This window comes from Condylura cristata, unplaced genomic scaffold (assembly GCF_000260355.1).
Source record: "Condylura cristata isolate star-nosed mole 26May11 unplaced genomic scaffold, ConCri1.0 scaffold00017, whole genome shotgun sequence".
NCBI classification, from domain to species: domain Eukaryota; kingdom Metazoa; phylum Chordata; class Mammalia; order Eulipotyphla; family Talpidae; genus Condylura; species Condylura cristata.
Genome location: NW_004567118.1, coordinates 4,534,080 through 4,551,819, shown reverse-complemented (window position 1 = coordinate 4,551,819; position 17,740 = coordinate 4,534,080). Strand labels below are relative to the sequence as shown.

The 17,740-nt window shown below is 55.7% G+C and overlaps 1 protein-coding gene across 1 annotated transcript; it reads left to right on the top strand.

The window, feature by feature from the left end:
- Nucleotides 1-319: 319 nt before the first annotated feature.
- RAPGEFL1 (Rap guanine nucleotide exchange factor (GEF)-like 1) lies at nt 320-12,779 on the top strand. Its single transcript, XM_012726007.1, has 15 exons — nt 320-839; nt 3,541-3,616; nt 4,414-4,555; nt 4,778-4,875; nt 6,434-6,546; nt 6,755-6,922; nt 7,617-7,714; nt 7,819-7,941; nt 8,750-8,928; nt 9,004-9,094; nt 9,603-9,653; nt 9,999-10,086; nt 10,238-10,302; nt 10,644-10,698; nt 10,919-12,779. Exons 1-15 carry the CDS (start codon nt 320-322, stop codon nt 11,041-11,043), a joined length of 1,992 nt encoding a protein of 663 aa, XP_012581461.1. The 3' UTR covers nt 11,044-12,779.
- The last annotated feature ends 4,961 nt before the right edge of the window (nt 12,780-17,740 follow it).

Sequence of the window (17,740 nt, the reverse complement as noted above, 5' to 3'; positions counted from 1 at the left end):
GCCGCAGCCCGGCCCAGGAGCGCAGAGCCGGGGGCCCCGGCCCCGCAGCCTACCCACCCTCGGGCCGCGCGCCGGCTGCGGCCGGCATGGGGGGCTACTGAGAGCCGGCACTCCTTCCCTCTGGCACCTCCCCCGGACACCGGCCCCTGGACTCCCGCCAGCGAGCCTCGGGCACCTCTGGCCCCCAGTCCGGCGCCTGGCACGGCCCTCGGCTCTGCCCCTCCGGCTCCGAGCATCGTGTCTCCGCCCCCCCCGCCCGCGCCCGGGACACCTGGGTTCCCCGGCGTCCCCGAAGAGAGGGGCGGGGGGGGAGGGGGGCATGAAGCCGCTGGAGAAATTTTTGAAGAAGCAGACGTCGCAGCTGGCGGGGCGAACGGTGGCGGGAGGTCCCGGCGGGGGTCCGGGGAGCTGCGGCGGCCCTGGAGGGGGTGGGGGGCCCGGCGGGGGCGGCGGTCCAGCTGGGGGACCGCGGCCGCTGCAGCGGCGTCAGAGCGTGTCTCGCTTGCTGCTCCCAGCTTTCCTCCGGGAGCCCCTCGCCGAGCCGGGGCTGGAGCCACCCCCAGAAGAGGAAGGGGAAGAGTCCGCGGGGGTCGCCGAGGAGCTCGGCAGCGGGGGCCCCTGCTGGCTGCAGCTAGAGGAGGTGTCCGGGCCCGGGCCGCTCGGGGGTGGGGGGCCCCTGCGCTCTCCATCCTCGTACTCCTCCGACGAGCTGTCCCCGGGCGAGCCCCTGACTTCGCCGCCCTGGGCCCCCCTGGGCGTCCCGGAGCGGCCGGAGCATCTTCTGAACCGGGTTCTGGAGCGCCTGGCCGGAGGGGCCACCAGGGACAGCGCCGACTCAGGTAAGGAGTGGGCTGGCTCCTCCTTTCTGGAGTGGCCGGGTCACCACCTGGTTCCTCTTCCTGGCCTGCCGGTGGAGGGTGGGGGCAGCGCCATCAGGGCCTGGGTTGGGGTGGGCCGTCAACTGAAGCAGGTAGGGGTCTAGCCAAGGCACTGACCCTTCTGCAGGAGAGAAGCCACAGTGCTCACCTTCCACCGCGGCAGCCTCCCCGGGCTGGACCAGAGGCTAACCTCATTCTCTCCTCAAGCCGCCTGGCCTTTCCCCTGGCCCTTTTATCCACAGACTCCCATGGCTCCTGATGTTGCTACCTCCTTCTGTGGCCTCCAATTAGGGTCTGACACACTAAGATGGAAGCTGCCCAGAGCAGCCTGTGCCATCTCCCAGAGGGGTCCAAGCCCTGAAAGACCTTCCAGCAGTCCCCCCATTCCATTTAGAAGCTGCGGAGCACAGGGATGGCCCACTCAGCAGGGCAGTGCCAGACAGCACAAGGCCCAGGCTGCCTTTTGGGCCTGGGCAAAGGGATGCATTGTCCTTAGCAGCTGGGGTGAAGGGAGGCGCTCTAGGTGTCTGTTGGGGGAGAGGTGCTGGGCAGACAGCTGGGGGGCCTGCAGCATCCAGGGGTCTCGTCTCTTCAACTCCCGCCCTTCCGGGTGGCGGGCCTCTGCGCACAGCCTCCTTACAAAATAATAACCACACCCTGAGAGGCTTACTCCCTAAACGATGATGCTATTTCACCACTCCCACCAGCACCCCTACTAAGGGGGTTTTGAAGAACTGAGCCCCCAAATTACCAGTGAGTGGCTGAGGTAGAGGACCTTCGGGCCTTTGGGGTCGCCCTTGGCATTTCACTGAGCGCAGCAGGGTTTGAGATTGGGAGCTCTGACTGAGAGCCCAAAATGGGGGTTTCACAGTTGGTTTTCAGACCTCTGCAAGGAACCCTAACTTAGATGTAATGAATGGGGCTCTACTCCCCTAGATTCTTCTCAAGACCTGGGTCTTCTCCTTGGCCCAGGCTGTAGTTGCCCTGGGGAGCTGACACCTTTTGGATTTAATTAGAAAAATATCAGACACACACAGCTCTCCTAACCATAATTTCCCGCCCACACCACACACCCTGTGTCTCTATGACACATTCCCCGGGGAGGCTGTGCGTTGGACCAGCGCCTGCTTGGCAGAGCAGACACCAAACTGTAGCCCCCTCCAGCATCCCCCCACCCTCAGCCCCAGGTCCTTCCATTGCTCTGACTTGGTTTGTCTATGAGGCCAAGAGTTTACAAACCTGTTGTTTGTACAAATTCCTAGTCCCCATCTCTGGGCCTGGACCTATGCGGGAAGGGGGGGAGCCTCAGACTCACTGTAAGAATATGGCAGGGTGATGGGTAGAGAGAGAGCCGGAGAAGCAGCTGTCCGTTCCCGCCCCCAGAGAGACCTGGTGCCACAGACTCTGCTCAGGCTCCCCTGGGGAAGGATTCCAGGATTGATTGTCACCCCTATTCTCTGCCTGGCAGGCTGGAGCCCCAGACTAACTGGTTTGGGGAACCCTGCCTCAAACCAGTCCCAGTGTGAATGGGAATGCCACCCTGACATTCTCCAGTATAACCAATGTTGTCAAACCATCTTGGTCTCCTCCCACGGTGTGTGGCAGGCGGGAACTCACCCGAGTCTCTCAAATCTCTAAACAGCCCGGTCTGACCACTGGGCTCTACCCTGACACTGTTTGCTTGGCATGTTCAGAGCAGAACAAAGACTCAGGAGGCTAGGTTCCTTTTCCAACTTCAGGGAAGCCCCTCCCAGCTCTGGGCCTCAGTTTCTCTTTTGTGAAGTGAAATGGTTGGAAGTCAAGCCTAGGTCTAGTGTTGCTTCCCGGCCTCCTCTGTGCAAGCCAGGGGATGGCGCGCCAGGGACTCTCAGAAGCCTTGGCTTTGTCCTGCAGCAGTGCCGGGGGGGCCTGGCCCTAACCTGTCCTGGTGAAGACACCTGGCTCCCTCCCTGTGCCCTGCCTGTCTGTGTGTGCCAGGCTGCCCTGCCCCACCCCAGGGCTGGCTGCAAGTCAGGGCGACCTTGTACTTGGCTGACTGGCTGAGCCAGGCCCAGATGGGGGTGTGGAGGGGCAGGGGTGATGAGAGGAGCCACTCCCCTCCATTCTTCCATCATTAACCCTTCCTTCTCTGGGCACCCAGAGGCCACAGTGTGCTTCTATTTAAAGGCTTTGGGATCAAAGAGACTGCGGTTGCTCCCTCTCCCTTTTAATAAGGCCGGTTCTCACCTGCCTAGTCAGAACTCAAAGCTGTTAGGGAACGAGGGGGAAGGTCAGACACACACACACCTGGCCCCAACTTCTGGGTTTGGAAGTTCACTTGATCTGGAGACACTTCTGGGCCCTTTTTGGGGGGCAGATTTCAAGCTTGACGTATTATCTGATCAGCTTCCTACACACACTGAAGCGAAAGTGGGCGTGGTGGTGGCAGGGTGCCCCCTCCTTCCCTCCAGCTGCCTTGGCAGCTGCCAACCCCACCCCCGCAGCGGCTGCCCAGAACCTTCACACATGTGTGTGTGTGTGTGCAGAGCATGACGGGGCAGGTGGCCGGGGCTCCCACCCAGCTGAAGAGAACTCACCCTCAGAGGCAAGAGTGGGGGTTGGTGGGTGTCCAGTGGGATCTGGAGTGCTGCCGGGCAGCAGTGGCACCAATTCGTCTCTACAGATATCCTGCTGGATGACATCGTCCTCACCCATTCTCTCTTCCTCCCCACGGAGAAATTCCTGCAGGAGCTACACCAGTAATATCCTTTTGAGGAACTTGGAAAGTGGGGGAGGGAGGGAGCCACACACCCACCCACCATGATGTCAGGGCCTAAGCTCTCCCCTGGAAAACGCACTCAGCTGCTGGGTGGCCATGGGCAGGTCACTGAAACTCCCGGGACCTAGTTTCTTCTACTCTAGAACGGGGGTGAAGAACACCTGGCTGACTATCTCCAGGGCTGGGGCGCACAACCTGATAGCAGATGTGGGAGTGCTTTAGAGATTACAGAGCCCTGGACAAACACAAGGCGTCATTATTCTATTAAGAGCGCCTCTCTGCCTGCTGAGTTATTGCTCTAAACATCTGGTTGCCCAGTGAGTTATTACAGGGTCTGATTGGAAACGTCAGGTTGTGGCTGTGGGTTAGCAGGGCGGCTGGAGACCAGCCCCCAGCTGGACTGGTCACTGTGAGCCTGTGAGCATAGAGCCCTCACTGAGTTATTCCAGGACGTGGTCATAAACGTCAGGTCACTGTGTAGACCACCACAGGCGCTCTTGGCAACCCCGGACATTACACTCAAGTGCGGTCAGGTTTGTGCTAACACCATCGACCTTTATCAGCCCCCAGTGAGCTCCAGGTTGGGTTGGCCTGCAGGCAGGAGCTGGAAGGCAGCTCCAACCCTCTGAGCAAAAACTAGGCTGGAGCATAAGGAGATCTTGGCTCCAAGGACTCCTGGATCTCTTTCCTCCCCGGCTCCAAACCTAGACACAATTTGGGGGTGGTTCCCCCCCCATTTCCCTTCCTGGTCTGCCCAGGGCTTTTTCTTAACTTGGGGGTCAGCTTTGTTTGGGCAGGAGGTGTGGAGGGCCCTGAGGGGCTGGGCCGGAAGCAGGCCTGTCTAGCCATGTTGCTTCATTTCTTGGATACCTACCAGGGGCTGCTGCAGGAGGAAGAGGGGGCCGGCCGCATCATCAAGGTGGGCTTGGAACAGGAGGTGGATGAGAGTTCTGGAAAGGGGCCCTCTTTGAAGGAGCCATCTTCTCGTGCTGGGTACCTGGACGAAGCTGCCCTTGGGCCTTGGCTTGAATGTCTCTTCCGTGCTCAGTGGCAGGGGCACCTTTCCCTAGCCCCTGTGGGAGTGAGCGAATGAGCCGGAATGAGACTCCTCCCCTCACCCTCTTTCTCCTCTGCGCCCCAGGAGCTGTACCTGCTGATTATGAAGGATGAGTCTCTTTACCAGGACCTCCGAGAGGAAACACTGAGGCTGCACCAGCTTGTGGAAACCGTGGAGCTAAAGTGAGGGGAATGGGGTGGCGGATGGGACAGGGAAGACGTCCCCACTCCCCTGTCCCTAGACTACAGGGCCTGCACCAATAGGGTTTCATTTTAGTCCCTTCTCGTACAAGAGAGTAGCACACAGCATGGTTTCCGGTCATATTTTGGCCCATTCCCCATCCATGTATTCATCCACCCAGCCAGCACTTCAGGAGAGAGAGCCCTGGTTGGTCACTTTTGCTGAGTCCCATGGTATAAATTCGCTCACGGTGGCTGCTTTCAAGTTACCAACATGACATCTCTGAGTGTGGCATTGGGAGGAGACGCAGAGTAAGGAGCGGGCATTTTATAGAATTGGCACCAGCGAATACAATAGAGGCAAACGACCTGAAGAGCATAGGTAAGAGTGAAAACAGCTAGGAAACTACTGTTTTGATACTGATTTGGCTGTAAGTCTATTTTACATCCTATATGTTTATTTTATATATCATATATGCTTACACACACACATACACTCAATGGCTGTGTTTAAAATTCAGTTGGCAGAATCCCCCCAAATCTAACAATCTTCGTGAGTAATGCGAGCAGGTTTCAGAACACCACCACCACCTCCCTCCATCCCGCTGGCCCTTGGGTTTCTCTCTGCTCCGTCCCCACCATTAGCGTCTTCAGTTCTCACTTGCTCTAGCTTGGCTTAATGCCACAGCCCCTGCGCAGGGCATCAGCTTCCGGTCTTGTTTTCTCTCCCTTCTTACGCAGAGGAGAGAGCGCTCTCCAACCTGACAACATCAGGCTTCTTTTCCAAAACACGCACAGCTCCGGGCACCTGCCACCCTTGCACAAGATGTGAAACGTGTCCCTTCCTGCCTGCCCTGATCCTTCGCACCTCACCACTCACATCCCCCTGCACCCACAACACCCATGTGCACCCTTCCATTCGCTGCACCTGGCGCCAGCTGCCACCTTTCTGCTGCGGTTTATATGGCCCACGATGCCCTCCGCCAGCCGCTTCTCCTCCCGTGTCCTTCAGGGCCCAGGCCGAGGCCGAGGCCATCTCCCCTGTCATCCTGTAGGAGCCCCCGCCTCTCGCCCTCACAGCACCCCTCTGCGTCCGCCTCTGCGTTGCCACCCAACACCTCCTGCTTGGTGTGAGCAGCAGCTGCACACACGTCTCTCTCCTGACTGTCAGGTCTTTGTCAGCACATTTCAGCAAGCAGCTGATGACCTGCGCCTGGCCTGTGCCAAGCAGTGTGCTCGGCCTAGGGGATGAAAAAGAATTCAGCAAAAATAACCCCAGCCTTCAAATGCTGTCCATTTTGTGCGGTCCTACAGCTGATGAGGCAAAAAAAAAGTGGCCTTTCCTGGTGGATGGGGTGGATCAGAGAAGAATTCCTGGAAGAGGGGACATTTGGTTTGGACATTTGTCCCACGCTGGTCCTTGTCCTTTCTCCTGACCCCCTTTGCCTCTCTGAACCCGGTGCCAGAGCATCCTGACCCAGTTCTATCCCCACTTGACACTGCCTGCCTGGCACTCCGGTACCTGGCAGAGCTTCCTGATGCCCGGCTGTGTCCCTGCCAGGATCCCAGAGGAGAGCCAGCCGCCCAGCAAGCAGGTGAAACCACTCTTCCGCCACTTCCGCCGGATAGACTCCTGCCTACAGACCAGAGTGGCCTTCCGGGGCTCTGATGAGAGTGAGTGTGGGCATTAGGAGGAGCGGCTCAGGCATCCTGTGGGGTCTCTGGCCTTGTGTGGTAGAACCAGTCCTTTCCACAGTATCTTTTTAAGAAACTAGCCAACTTAGGGCTGGGCTGAGTGAGGTGGGGAAGAGAGGTACATAGTGGGGACTGTGCTAGAGCTGCCAGCCCCCTGCTGAGAAGTCACCTCCCTGTCTCTCTCTAGTCTTCTGCCGGGTCTACATGCCTGACCACTCATACGTGACCATCCGCAGCCGTCTCTCAGCATCTGTCCAGGACATTCTGGGCTCTGTGACGGAGAAACTGCAGTACTCTGAGGAGCCTGCGGGGCGTGAGGAGTCCCTCATCCTGGTAGCTGTGGCCTCCTCAGGAGGTGAGGGTCAGGAAGAGCCAGGCTGGGGCGCCAGGAAAGGAGGAACTCAAGCCCGGGGCCTTAGGGCAGGGGTGGAGGCCCTGGGCCCTGGCTGCTTAAAGTGCTGTTCTGCATGAGCATCACCTGGGAGCTTGTTAACATTGCAGCCTACCTCCCCCAGCCCACACCTACTGAACCCCAGTGTGTGTTTGAATAAGACTCCCCGACCCTACCCCCTCCCCGGGATTCCCTTGCTCTGTAAAGTTTGGAAGCACTGGTCAGGGCACTTGGTCATGGGTGTGGGTGTTAGATTCTTACTTGGGATCTTGTCCTAGCTCTGCAACTCCTTTGAAGACATAAGGAAGTTGTGTTTTTGAGGTTAAAGAAAGAGGTTTGACCTCCAAACCCTATGAACAGGTAGCAAACCTGCAAAGTAGCCAAAGTCTTAGCTTCCTCTAAGATGGAGAGAACATTCCTGCTTTTCCAGTATCGCAGGGATGCTAAAATGAGAGAGGAGAGTTGTGAAAGAATGTTGGGGGTAAAAAGAAATTAAATGTGGGGAGAAAACAAAATCATTATTTGAACATTTTCAGAGATAGGGGGCATAGGCGTGTTCATTTGAGTCCCATGGTCTAAACTGTGTGTGTCCAGGGGCAGGATTCGGGGCAGGTGGGGGCCGTGGCTGGGGCTGGGCAAGCACCTCCTTCTCCTGCAGAGAAGGTCCTTCTCCAGCCCACTGAAGACTGTGTCTTCACCACGCTGGGCATCAACAGCCACCTGTTTGCCTGCACCCGGGACAGCTACGAGGCTCTGGTAAGAACTCCTTCCTGAGCCCTTGGCGGCGCCCGAGAGGGGCTGGGAGCAGAAGCTTCCAGGCCCAGGGTGGAGCCCAGCCCTGTGTCCTTGTGTGCCTCCAGGTGCCCCTCCCTGAGGAGATCCAGGTCTCCCCGGGAGACACAGAGATCCATCGCGTGGAGCCGGAGGACGTGGCCAACCATCTCACCGCCTTCCACTGGGAGCTGTTCCGATGTGTGCACGAGGTGGGGATTGAGAGGAGCAGGCACTGGGGGGGAGGGTTGGGGGGGGGTCTGGAGCCAGAAGTGCCCTAGGGGTACCTGGAGGGAGATAGTGCCTGCAGCTGTGCTACTGGTTAGTGCCGCTGGTGCTCACTGTGGTCCTTAGGCAATGCAGGCCTCCCCGAGCCCAGAGTGCCTGCAGAGCAGGTCAGGCCAAGTGCTGCAGCCCCAGAACCTGCCTCATCCTTAGACAGTGTTTAAAAAAATATTCACTCTTGGGCCCTCCCTGGTGGCGCAGCAGGTTAAAGCGCAGCACTAAGAAGCTAAAGCCACTGCAGCATGAGTTCGATCCCTGCCCTAAAGGTGACCCACATGGCGCGGCAGACCTCTCTTGACCTGTCCGCTGCTCCCCTCAGAAGTGTACTTCGTCGATCTGCCTGTTCTGCTCCCCACTCTGTCTCTGGTGAATCCTCTCACTGGCCCCGCACTCTGGCCTGTACCCCAGTTCTGTGTGCATAAATAAATAAATCTTTAAAAAAAAATTCACTCTTAAGTAAGGAGACAGCGACCATGTCTAGCAGATGGTTGGCTTGAGGACTGGTGGCCTTTAGCAAGTGCCTGACACCTAGTGAATTCTCAATGGATGGTAGAATATTATTCATGTCGTCTCTTCCCGCCCCCCCCCCATCTCTGCTGCATCCTGTCCCGGGCTCTTCCCACTTTCCACCACTCCTGCCCCTCCGCCCGCCCTCCTGCCTTGTCCTGGCTCCTCTCGGTCTTGCACTGCCTTCCCTGCTCATCCTGCCTGCCGCCGGCCGGCCACCCCACGCAGCTGGAGTTCGTGGACTACGTGTTCCACGGGGAGCGCGGCCGCCGGGAGACCGCCAACCTGGAGCTGCTGCTGCAGCGCTGCAGCGAGGTCACGCACTGGGTGGCCACCGAGGTGCTGCTCTGTGAGGCTCCTGGCAAGCGCTCGCAGCTGCTCAAGAAGTTCATCAAGATCGCGGCCATGTGAGTGCGGCCCGCGGAGTGGGAGACGAGGCCCGTGGCCCCGAGTGCCCGCTGACCCCGCTCCCACCCCCGCAGCTGCAAGCAGAACCAGGACCTGCTGTCCTTCTACGCGGTGGTCATGGGGCTGGACAACGCCGCGGTCAGCCGCCTGCGGCTCACCTGGGAGGTGATGAGACCCCTGTCCTCTCCTCCCCGCCCACCTCCGAGATCTTGGCCTCCAGCCTCTGTCTGGTTATCGGGGCTCACCCCAGTGCACTGGGACTGCCTCTGGGAAGTCCTTGTGGCCATTGAGAGGCGCCTTCTTCCGGCAGATGCTGGCTGGGGGCGCTGGCTGGGGCAGATTATAGAAGGGTGCACCCCTGCTGGAGGGGAGCAGGCAGTGCCCCCAGGCTACATGCTTGGTGCTTGGATTTCAGCCCTCACTCTGGGAGGCTCCTTCGCCACCAGGCATGTATACGCAGATGCCTGGACTTCCCCAGAATAATACATTCCCCCAGGGCTGCTTCAAGTTCCCCAGACCTCTCCAAGGTCTCAGTCTACTTCCCCACCCATCAGCTTACCTACTCCCTGCAAAACACAGGCCCTTTCCCCACTAACACCTGGGGATGAGTCAGGGCTCTCCTGAAACCCTAAGAGTTCCGCACTCACCTGCCTTCTTTCTTCAAACTCTACAGAAGCTGCCGGGGAAATTCAAGAACTTGTTCCGCAAATTTGAGAACCTGACGGTAAGTGGGTTTGGCTGTTTTACCTGCCCCTGCACTTAAACTTCAGAGCTCTCTGTTCCTATAAACCTTCCTCAAGCTTCAAGGTTTGTAGTGCCTGACACCCCCTGGCCCCCAACTCTGCTCACAGGGTAGGGTGGAGGCGTGCTACCCTCTTTTTCCCTGGAGCAGAGACAGGGCAGTCAAGCCCCCACCCAGCTAGACACCCATCACACCCCTACCTGATCAGAGCTGGATCCGCCGGAGAGGAGGGGGAGCAGGGTGGGCACTTGCTGGTACACTAGGCCTGCCTTTATCCCTTTACCCCTCGTCTGTCCCTATCTTTACCCCTCTTCTGTTGGATGCTAGGACCCCTGCAGAAACCACAAAAGCTATCGAGAAGTGATCTCCAAGATGAAACCCCCAGTGATTCCTTTCGTGCCTCTGATCCTCAAAGGTGAGATGTGCCCTTTCCCGCACATCTCCATGCCCACTTCTGACTCTGGATGCCCACCTGGAGACTGAGTGGGCTCTGGGGGCAGGGTCTGGGGTGCAGCTGCCCTCTGCTCTTACTCTGTCCTTACATTTGATTCCCTCCCCATCCCTAGACCTGACCTTCCTGCACGAGGGGAGTAAGACCCTTGTAGATGGTTTGGTGAACATCGAGAAGCTGGTAAGTGGCACTGCCAACCCCCCGTCCTGTGAATGCCAGCCCCCACTCCTGGCACCTCCACGAGAGAACAGCCTTCCTCCACGGTGCCCAGCTTGTCTAACAGACTCCTGACTATCTCCCTGGTGGCATCACTGTGGCAACCCGCCCACGGTGGCAAAGCTGACAGGCAGCTCTGGGGCAACTCTCCCTCCCACTGTGGGGCCACCTTGTTACACCCCCTCTTTGGTCCTTCAGAGACCCTCTGGCGTTGGGGACTGGGAGAGTAAAACCGACAGCGAGGGGGGGCAGCAGAGGGCATCTTCCTCTGCCCTTCCCAAGGCTCATTCCTTATTATCTTCCAGCATTCAGTGGCGGAAAAAGTGAGGACAGTCCGCAAGTACCGGAGCCGGCCCCTGTGTGAGTACCTGGGGCCTCAGAGCATCGCAGGTAGAGCGAGGCGGGGTGGAGGACCTGGGGAGAAGGCCCTGCTGAAGCGCTTGTGCCTTGAAACCTGTCAGTTCTCCACTCTCTCCTCGGCCCCCTGCCCAGCACCTGTCGGCCTTCTCTGGCTTGTGGGTGTGTAGAGGAGAGGGGAGATTGGGGACCTGACAGGAGCTCTGCTCCGTCCTCCCCCCAGGCCTGGAGATGGAGGCGTCCCCCCATCACCTGCAGACCAAGGCCTATGTGCGCCAGTTCCAGGTCATCGACAACCAGAACCTCCTCTTCGAACTCTCCTACAAGCTGGAGGCTAACAGTCAGTGAGAGTAGGGGTTCCAGTGGGCCCCCGCCGGGGCCCCCAGCACCTGGCACTCAAGCACTTTGCACCCCGTCCCAACCCTCAGCTGGCCTCTTACCCCGGAGCTGTTTCCGCCCACAGGGAAGACTCGGAGGGACTTACCCTGAACTTTGTCCATTCTGCTGAGTCCTCTCCCCTCTTCTTTCAAGCCGAAACCACCACTGATTCTGATTCCTGCCCTTGCAGGGAGGCGGGCAGAGAGCTCCTTGCTCTGTCCCCTCCACTGGAGGTCTGGTCCAGAGCTGGCGCTTCCAGCTGCTACTTCCCATGCAGGAAGGGGAGCTGGGCCTCTCTCCTCTGCAGGATGGGTCGGCAGCCATCCTCTCCACCACCTGCCTGGCCCCCCTCGTCAGGGCTGGGGTCCCTGGCAGTACCCCCGGCGTCTGTGTGCACTTGCGCACCCCTTGTAAGGAGCGAGTGGCCTGCAATGAGGGAGGGCGTTGTGTGCTGTGTGTGTGGGTCCCTCTGTTTGGTGCTACCCTTATCTTCTCAGCCCCCGGACAGTTTCGGGTGCTTTCCCCACCCCCACCCTCCCCGCTCAGCTCCTCTGGCTGCCCAGCCTGCCCAGGCTTGTGGGTGAACTGCAGGGGCAGGTGGGCAGGGATTACCCATCAGCCCTTGGGAGCAGGCTCGAGGGGGCTCTGACGAGGGTAGAAGATGCTCAGGGAAACACAGGCCTAAGCTGCCTATAGGACCCTCCCTCTGTGGTGCAGTGGGGTGGGGGTGGCGGTATCAGGAGTTAGGGTGGCCTGCTGCCCACATTCCTGCTTTTAGGTGTCTCACTGCTGAGAAGGGAATTGTCATTCCTTCTGGCTCTGGTGTCTGACACCAAGCACATGGTCTCAATCCCTCTCCCTGTCTTGACTCCCACTTTATCCTCCTAATCAGAGCCGGGGTGAGGTGAATCCCTGGGCCTGGGGCATACAGCCCCCAATAGAGGGGGTGAGGGAACAGCAGAGACTGTAAAGGCAGAACTGGACTCTGGTGATGCCTTTGTTACCGCTCTGTCTCCCCTTCCTCTCCCACCCCAGGCCTCCAGGACCGAGGGGTGCAGGGGGCTCCTGGCAGCTAGTGGGTGAGGCTTCCTGAAGCAGCCTCCCCTCCTTTCTGGAACCACCTCTTTCCCTTCTGAAGAGGTAGCAGCAGCAGCGAAGGCAGCTGCCGCTCCTGCTCTAGGGTGTAAATATTTTTTACCAAAAGCTCTGGAATTGTAAATTTATTTTTTAAATCTCACAGAGGGAAAGAACCTTGTATCATATGTAAAGATTGTATCATAGGTTATGTTGTACAGTCCCTTTTATACAGCGGTTTGTCTTGTTCCTGCCGCAAAAACTGGACTCCCCTTTACACACACAGGTGCCATGTCCCCACCCTTCCTCCCTACAGATGGCCTCCAAGTCCCCCTCTTGCTCCCTGCTTTTTCCTTGCAACTGCTAATGCACTCATTTCTCCCCCCAATTACCCTACCTTTCTTCGTGACCCCTCACTCCAGCTCCCACAATCCTCCTCTGACTCTGGTGTCCACTGTCCAGTCTGGGTTGCTGCCCATCCCTAGCCTTGACGCCTGCCCTGCTGCCTCCTGGGCAGCCCTGGGCCCCTCCCTGCACCCTCCAGCTTTAACAGAGTGAACCCTGTGTATTGTACAGGCTCGCTTGTCATTGCCAAAACCACTGGGTGGAGGAAAAGCTGATAAAGTCTATGAATCAACACACCTGCTGTCTGCCTCTCTGTTTCTTGGAGGCTGGGGAAGGGCTGCACTCAGGGCCCTCAGCGGTGACTTTGGAAATGTGATGAGAGGGAGAGGTGCCAGCCTTATAAGACAGGCTCCAGGGTGCCTCGAACTTGGAAGAGTAAATGATTTCATTCTTGCGTGTTCCAGGTGCCATAGGACGTGACCTGGGAGGTGGTAGATGGAGGCTGGGAAGTCCCAGCCTGAAGTCCAAGGTGCAGGGCGAGCCAGGGGCAGGACTGGCACTTTCATCCAGCTCTGTCTGATGCAGGCAGTTTTACTATTCACGCGGCCAGCACTCATCAGTTGTACCAAGGGGGGGGGGCCTCTGGCGCCTCACGTCAGCTCTAAGAGTCTAAGAGTCTAAGCTCCAAGAGCCATCATCTACTCAGACAGCTCAGAGGCCTGGACCTCCCCTTGTTCCACCATGCCATTTCCCCAGTCGGCAGCTCAGAAAGTGTCCTCTTACCCACCCAGGTACTATTCAAGAGCATATCCAGGTCTGGTCTGCTTTTCTGTAATTCTCTATTACCTACCCCAAAGTATGTTCATGTCTTCCTGGAAGACTACACTAGCCTCCAGCTGGCTTTTGGCTTCCACTCAAACCTTCCTTCTCTCTTACCCCCATCCTGTTCGGTGCTCCACATTGTTGTAGCCAGGGTGCAGCTTGAGAAACATGGCTAACATTAAAAAGTGGCAGGACCAAGCATCGGTGAAGATGTAGAACAACCAGAGCTTTTATACATTGCTGTAAGTGGGTGCAACTACTTTGGAAAACTGCCAGTGTCAGCTAAAAAGGATCCAAGGGAAATTAGTGCTCATGTTCATCAAAAGACAGGTAGATACAAGCGATCATAGCTGTCTTATTCATGATAAAGAAATTAAAAGAAACCCAGGGGTCCTCCCTGGTGGCGCAATGGGTTGAAGCTCAGCACTGCGAAGCTGGCCTCAGTGTGAGTTTGATCCTTGCCCCAGGAGTGACTCATATGGCACAGCAGACCTTTCCTGTCTCGCCCGCTGCTCCCGTTGGCAGTAGACTTCATCAGTCTGCCTGTTCTGATCCCTACTCTGACTCTGGTGAACCCTCTCACCACTCTTGCACCTCTGCCCTGTACCCCAGTTCTGTATAAATAAATAAATCTTAAAAAAAAAAAAGTTGGAAGATATCCAAGTATACTTTTTAAAGTTTTATTTAAAAATGCATACAAGAACTGGGGTACAGGCCGGAGGTGTAGGGGGTTGAGAGGATTCACCAGAGACAGAGTGGGGAGCAGAATAGGCAGATCTTCAAAGTACACTGCTGAGGGGAGCAGGGGGCAGGTCAGGAGAGGTCTGCTGCATCATGTGGGTCACTCCCTGGCCAGGGATCGAACTCATGCTGCAATGGTTGTGAATAGCTTCATAGTGCTGTGCTTTAACCCCTTGTGTCACCAGGGAGGCCCCAAGTATCTTTCAACATGTGAGTGGACAGATCAATAGTGGAATAACCCATAATAGTGAAGGACTAGCCCTATCACCTGCACGAGAGGCTCTCATAGACATAACATGATGAGTAGAAGAGCCAGACACTTAAGACTACATATTAAATGATTCAGTCTAAGAGAAGTTCAAGAACAGGCAAAATGAATCTAGTAAAGTAATTGAAGGAAAAGAATGATTACTTGGGGCTGGGGGTGGGGAAGAGCACTGACTGGGAAGGGTGAGAGAAACAGTTCTGTCTTGATCTGGGGTGGGGGTGTTCATCTCCCACCCCATCTCCTAGCCCCTGTCCTCACTCCATTCCACTGCTTTACCATTTCCAAAGCACAGAATCCTCATTCTTGTCTCAGGGATTTGCTCTTTGCTCATGTTCCTGACCACTCTGGTGACAAAACCGCACCCCACGCATTGCATATAAGAGCTGGGGTACTGGCCAGAAGTGTGGGGGTGGAGAGGATTCACCAGGGACAGAGTGGGGAGCAGAACAGGCAGATGGACTGAAATATACTGTGGAGGGGAGTGGTGGGGGGCACAGGAGAGGTCTGCTGCATCATGTGGGCCAGCTCCCTGGCCGGGATCAAACTCAGGCTGCAGTGGTGATAGCCCTGACTTGACCCCTAGGCCACAGGGAGTCCCTGCCACCCCCTTCCGGTCCCCCCTCTCCCTGTACTGCCTCCAAGGCATTCATCAGTACCTGACATCATGTATACTTTATATATTTGCTTCTTTGCATTCCCCCATGGCAATGGTAGCTTCTTCATGTGTGTGACTCGTTCATTATCCAGCACCTAGAAGAGTACCTGACACAGAAAAGACACTCAATACGTATTTATTAAATGAATAAATTAGGTTGGTTGAAATTAGAGCTGTAAGACAGGGATAGGGCACAAGATGATCAGTGCCCAAGGGATGAAACCGAGGAGGTGCATACTGGTCTGGAGAAGGAGGGTGGGGGACAATTCAAGGAACGTTCTTTGAAGAGATAACCTGGGTCTCCAACCAGGCTTAGGGTTTGAGGACCAGAGTGTGAATATGAGAAGCTGGGGTGGGACACTGAGCAGCGTGCCAAGCACTGGGAACTGCCCAGCCCTGTTGAACTGGTCGAGGGGAGCTGAAATTATAGAAGCTGGACTGGGGTTCTGATCTTGACAAAGAGTGCTGGTGACACTGTCAAGGAGTGTGTGTCCTGGGGCAGGAGCCAGGGGGCCAACCCTTGTCATTCCTGCCCTCTCCCAGAAGGGCAGAGGATGTGGTATGGCTCTTCTTCCCGCTGCCCTCACAGCACCGTCAGGCCAGCTGCATTTTCAGGGCATGTCCTTTGTACTCACAATCCTCGACTTCAATCTTCCCAACAAGCCCAGGAGGTTGGTTCACTGAACTCCCTTTTCTAGATAAGAATTGAGGTCATGAGAGAGTTCTCAGCAGAGGCACAGAGAGGCCAGTTTCTAGTCCTAGGTGTCCAGCAAGGATCTGAGCTGTTACTTTTACTCCAGAGTCCACCATTTAAGCTCTACATAATCCCGGGGATTTTTTTTTTAAAGATTTATTAGTTATGCATAAAGAATTGGGGTACAAGCCAGAGTTGCGGGGAGGGAGGGCGGTGAGAGGATTCACCAGAGACAGAGTGGGGAGCAGAACAGGCAGACTGATGAAGTACACTGCTGAGGGGAGCAGAGGTCTGCTGTGCCATGTGGGTCCACTGGGGGGCCAGGTATCAAACTCCCACTGAAGAGGCTGCGACTGGCTTGCAGTGCTGTGTTTTAACTCACTGCGCCAGCAGGGAGGGCCAATCCTAGGGATTTGAGTAGCTGAAGAAACTTCACCTTGTGCTCACTGGGCTTCAGCTGTCAGCTGGCTGTAATGGGAAGACTATCTTTTCCAGCTCTTTCCTACACGCCTCTTGTGTTCTGCCTCTCTGGGATGAGTAGGCAAAGGACGTGAGAAGTGGTCAGAGGCCTTGGGCTCTTTGGGAAGAAGATGAGCTTACCTCGTAGCGCTGTGCTTTGTAGGCTGGCCTAGCAATGAGCAAAAGGGTGAAAATTATCTGGAGGGGTTAGAAGACCAGCATCCCCTCTTACCTGGATGGATGAGAGAAGAATGGAAGCAATTTCCTTTTAGACCACTAGGTGTCGCCACTAAGATGAGGCACTCACCACCTTGGAGTAAGAGGAGGGATGGGACTGGGTGTGTGGGGGAAGGGGTGGGGGGGGGATCATATCTTGGCGGTGTCCTGAATCTCTCAGAGAATCGATCGCAGACATAAATAGACATTTCACTAGAATACCTTGTATCTTTCATTCTTTGTCTACTGGCCCTTCCCCAGTTAGCATTTAAATGGTCTCAAAACTTTTTAAACCCCTTTTCTTTGACTCTACCAGCCTGCTTAGCTACTGTTCCTTCTTGTGCCTCTTCAGTTCATAGCTAATTTTTTTTGAAGGGTATGTTTTCACTTATTGGCTCTACTTCTTGAGATCTCATTCGTTTCTGTTTTATTTTGTCTTATTTCCTCACCTTTTCATCATGAAAAATTTCAAACACAGTATAGTTGAAAGATGTGTACAATGGGCACTCTTAACCTTTCTAGATTCTGCAGTCCTTTTAAAGATTTTATTTATGCATACAAAAGCTGGGGTGTAGGCCAGAGGTGTGTGGGTGTGTGTGAAAGAGAGGACTCACCATAGACAGAGTGGGGAGCAGAATAGACAGATGTGCTGAATTACACTGCTGAGGGGCGCAGTGGGCGGGACAGGCGGGGTCCCCTGTGCCCTAAGGTCAGCTCCTCCATGTGGACACACTCTCATCTTGATCTAGTGTGACCTCATCTTAATAATTAAATTCCACGAAAGTCAAATTCTGAGTTTCCAGGTGGATGTAGACTTGGGGGAGATACTAATCAACCCACAAAGTCCTTTGCCCATGACTTATGTTTAATATTTGCATGGTTTTTAGACTTTATATATTGCCCTTCTAGCATTAGTGTTCGGCAACTTCAACATCACGCTTGTAAGATTCATCCCGGCCGATATGTATAACTCTAAAAAGAAATGTGTAATTCTAGTGTGTTTGGTTTTGTTGCTCTGTTTCCCTTTCATTTTATAACCCAGTGCAACTGGCTTCCATCCTCACTATGCACTGAAACTGTTCTTTTCAATGTCATTGACATGCATGTTGCCAAATCCAAAGGACAATTATCTTATTGCTTCTCTCTCTGGTATCGCCTTGATATTTCGACTGTTCTTCCTTCTTGAGTACTCATCACCCCTCCCAGGACACTGGTCTGTCTGCCTTGCTGTCTCACTCAGCTTGATCTTTGCACGTGGAGCTCCTTGGCTCCGTCCTGCCTCTTCTCTTCCCTCTGTGCACCCAGGCTTAGATAGCTTTCATCAACATATTTCTTTTGGGGGGTTTATTGCTGCATAACAAGCTATTCAAATGTAGTGTATTTTTTCTTTTTT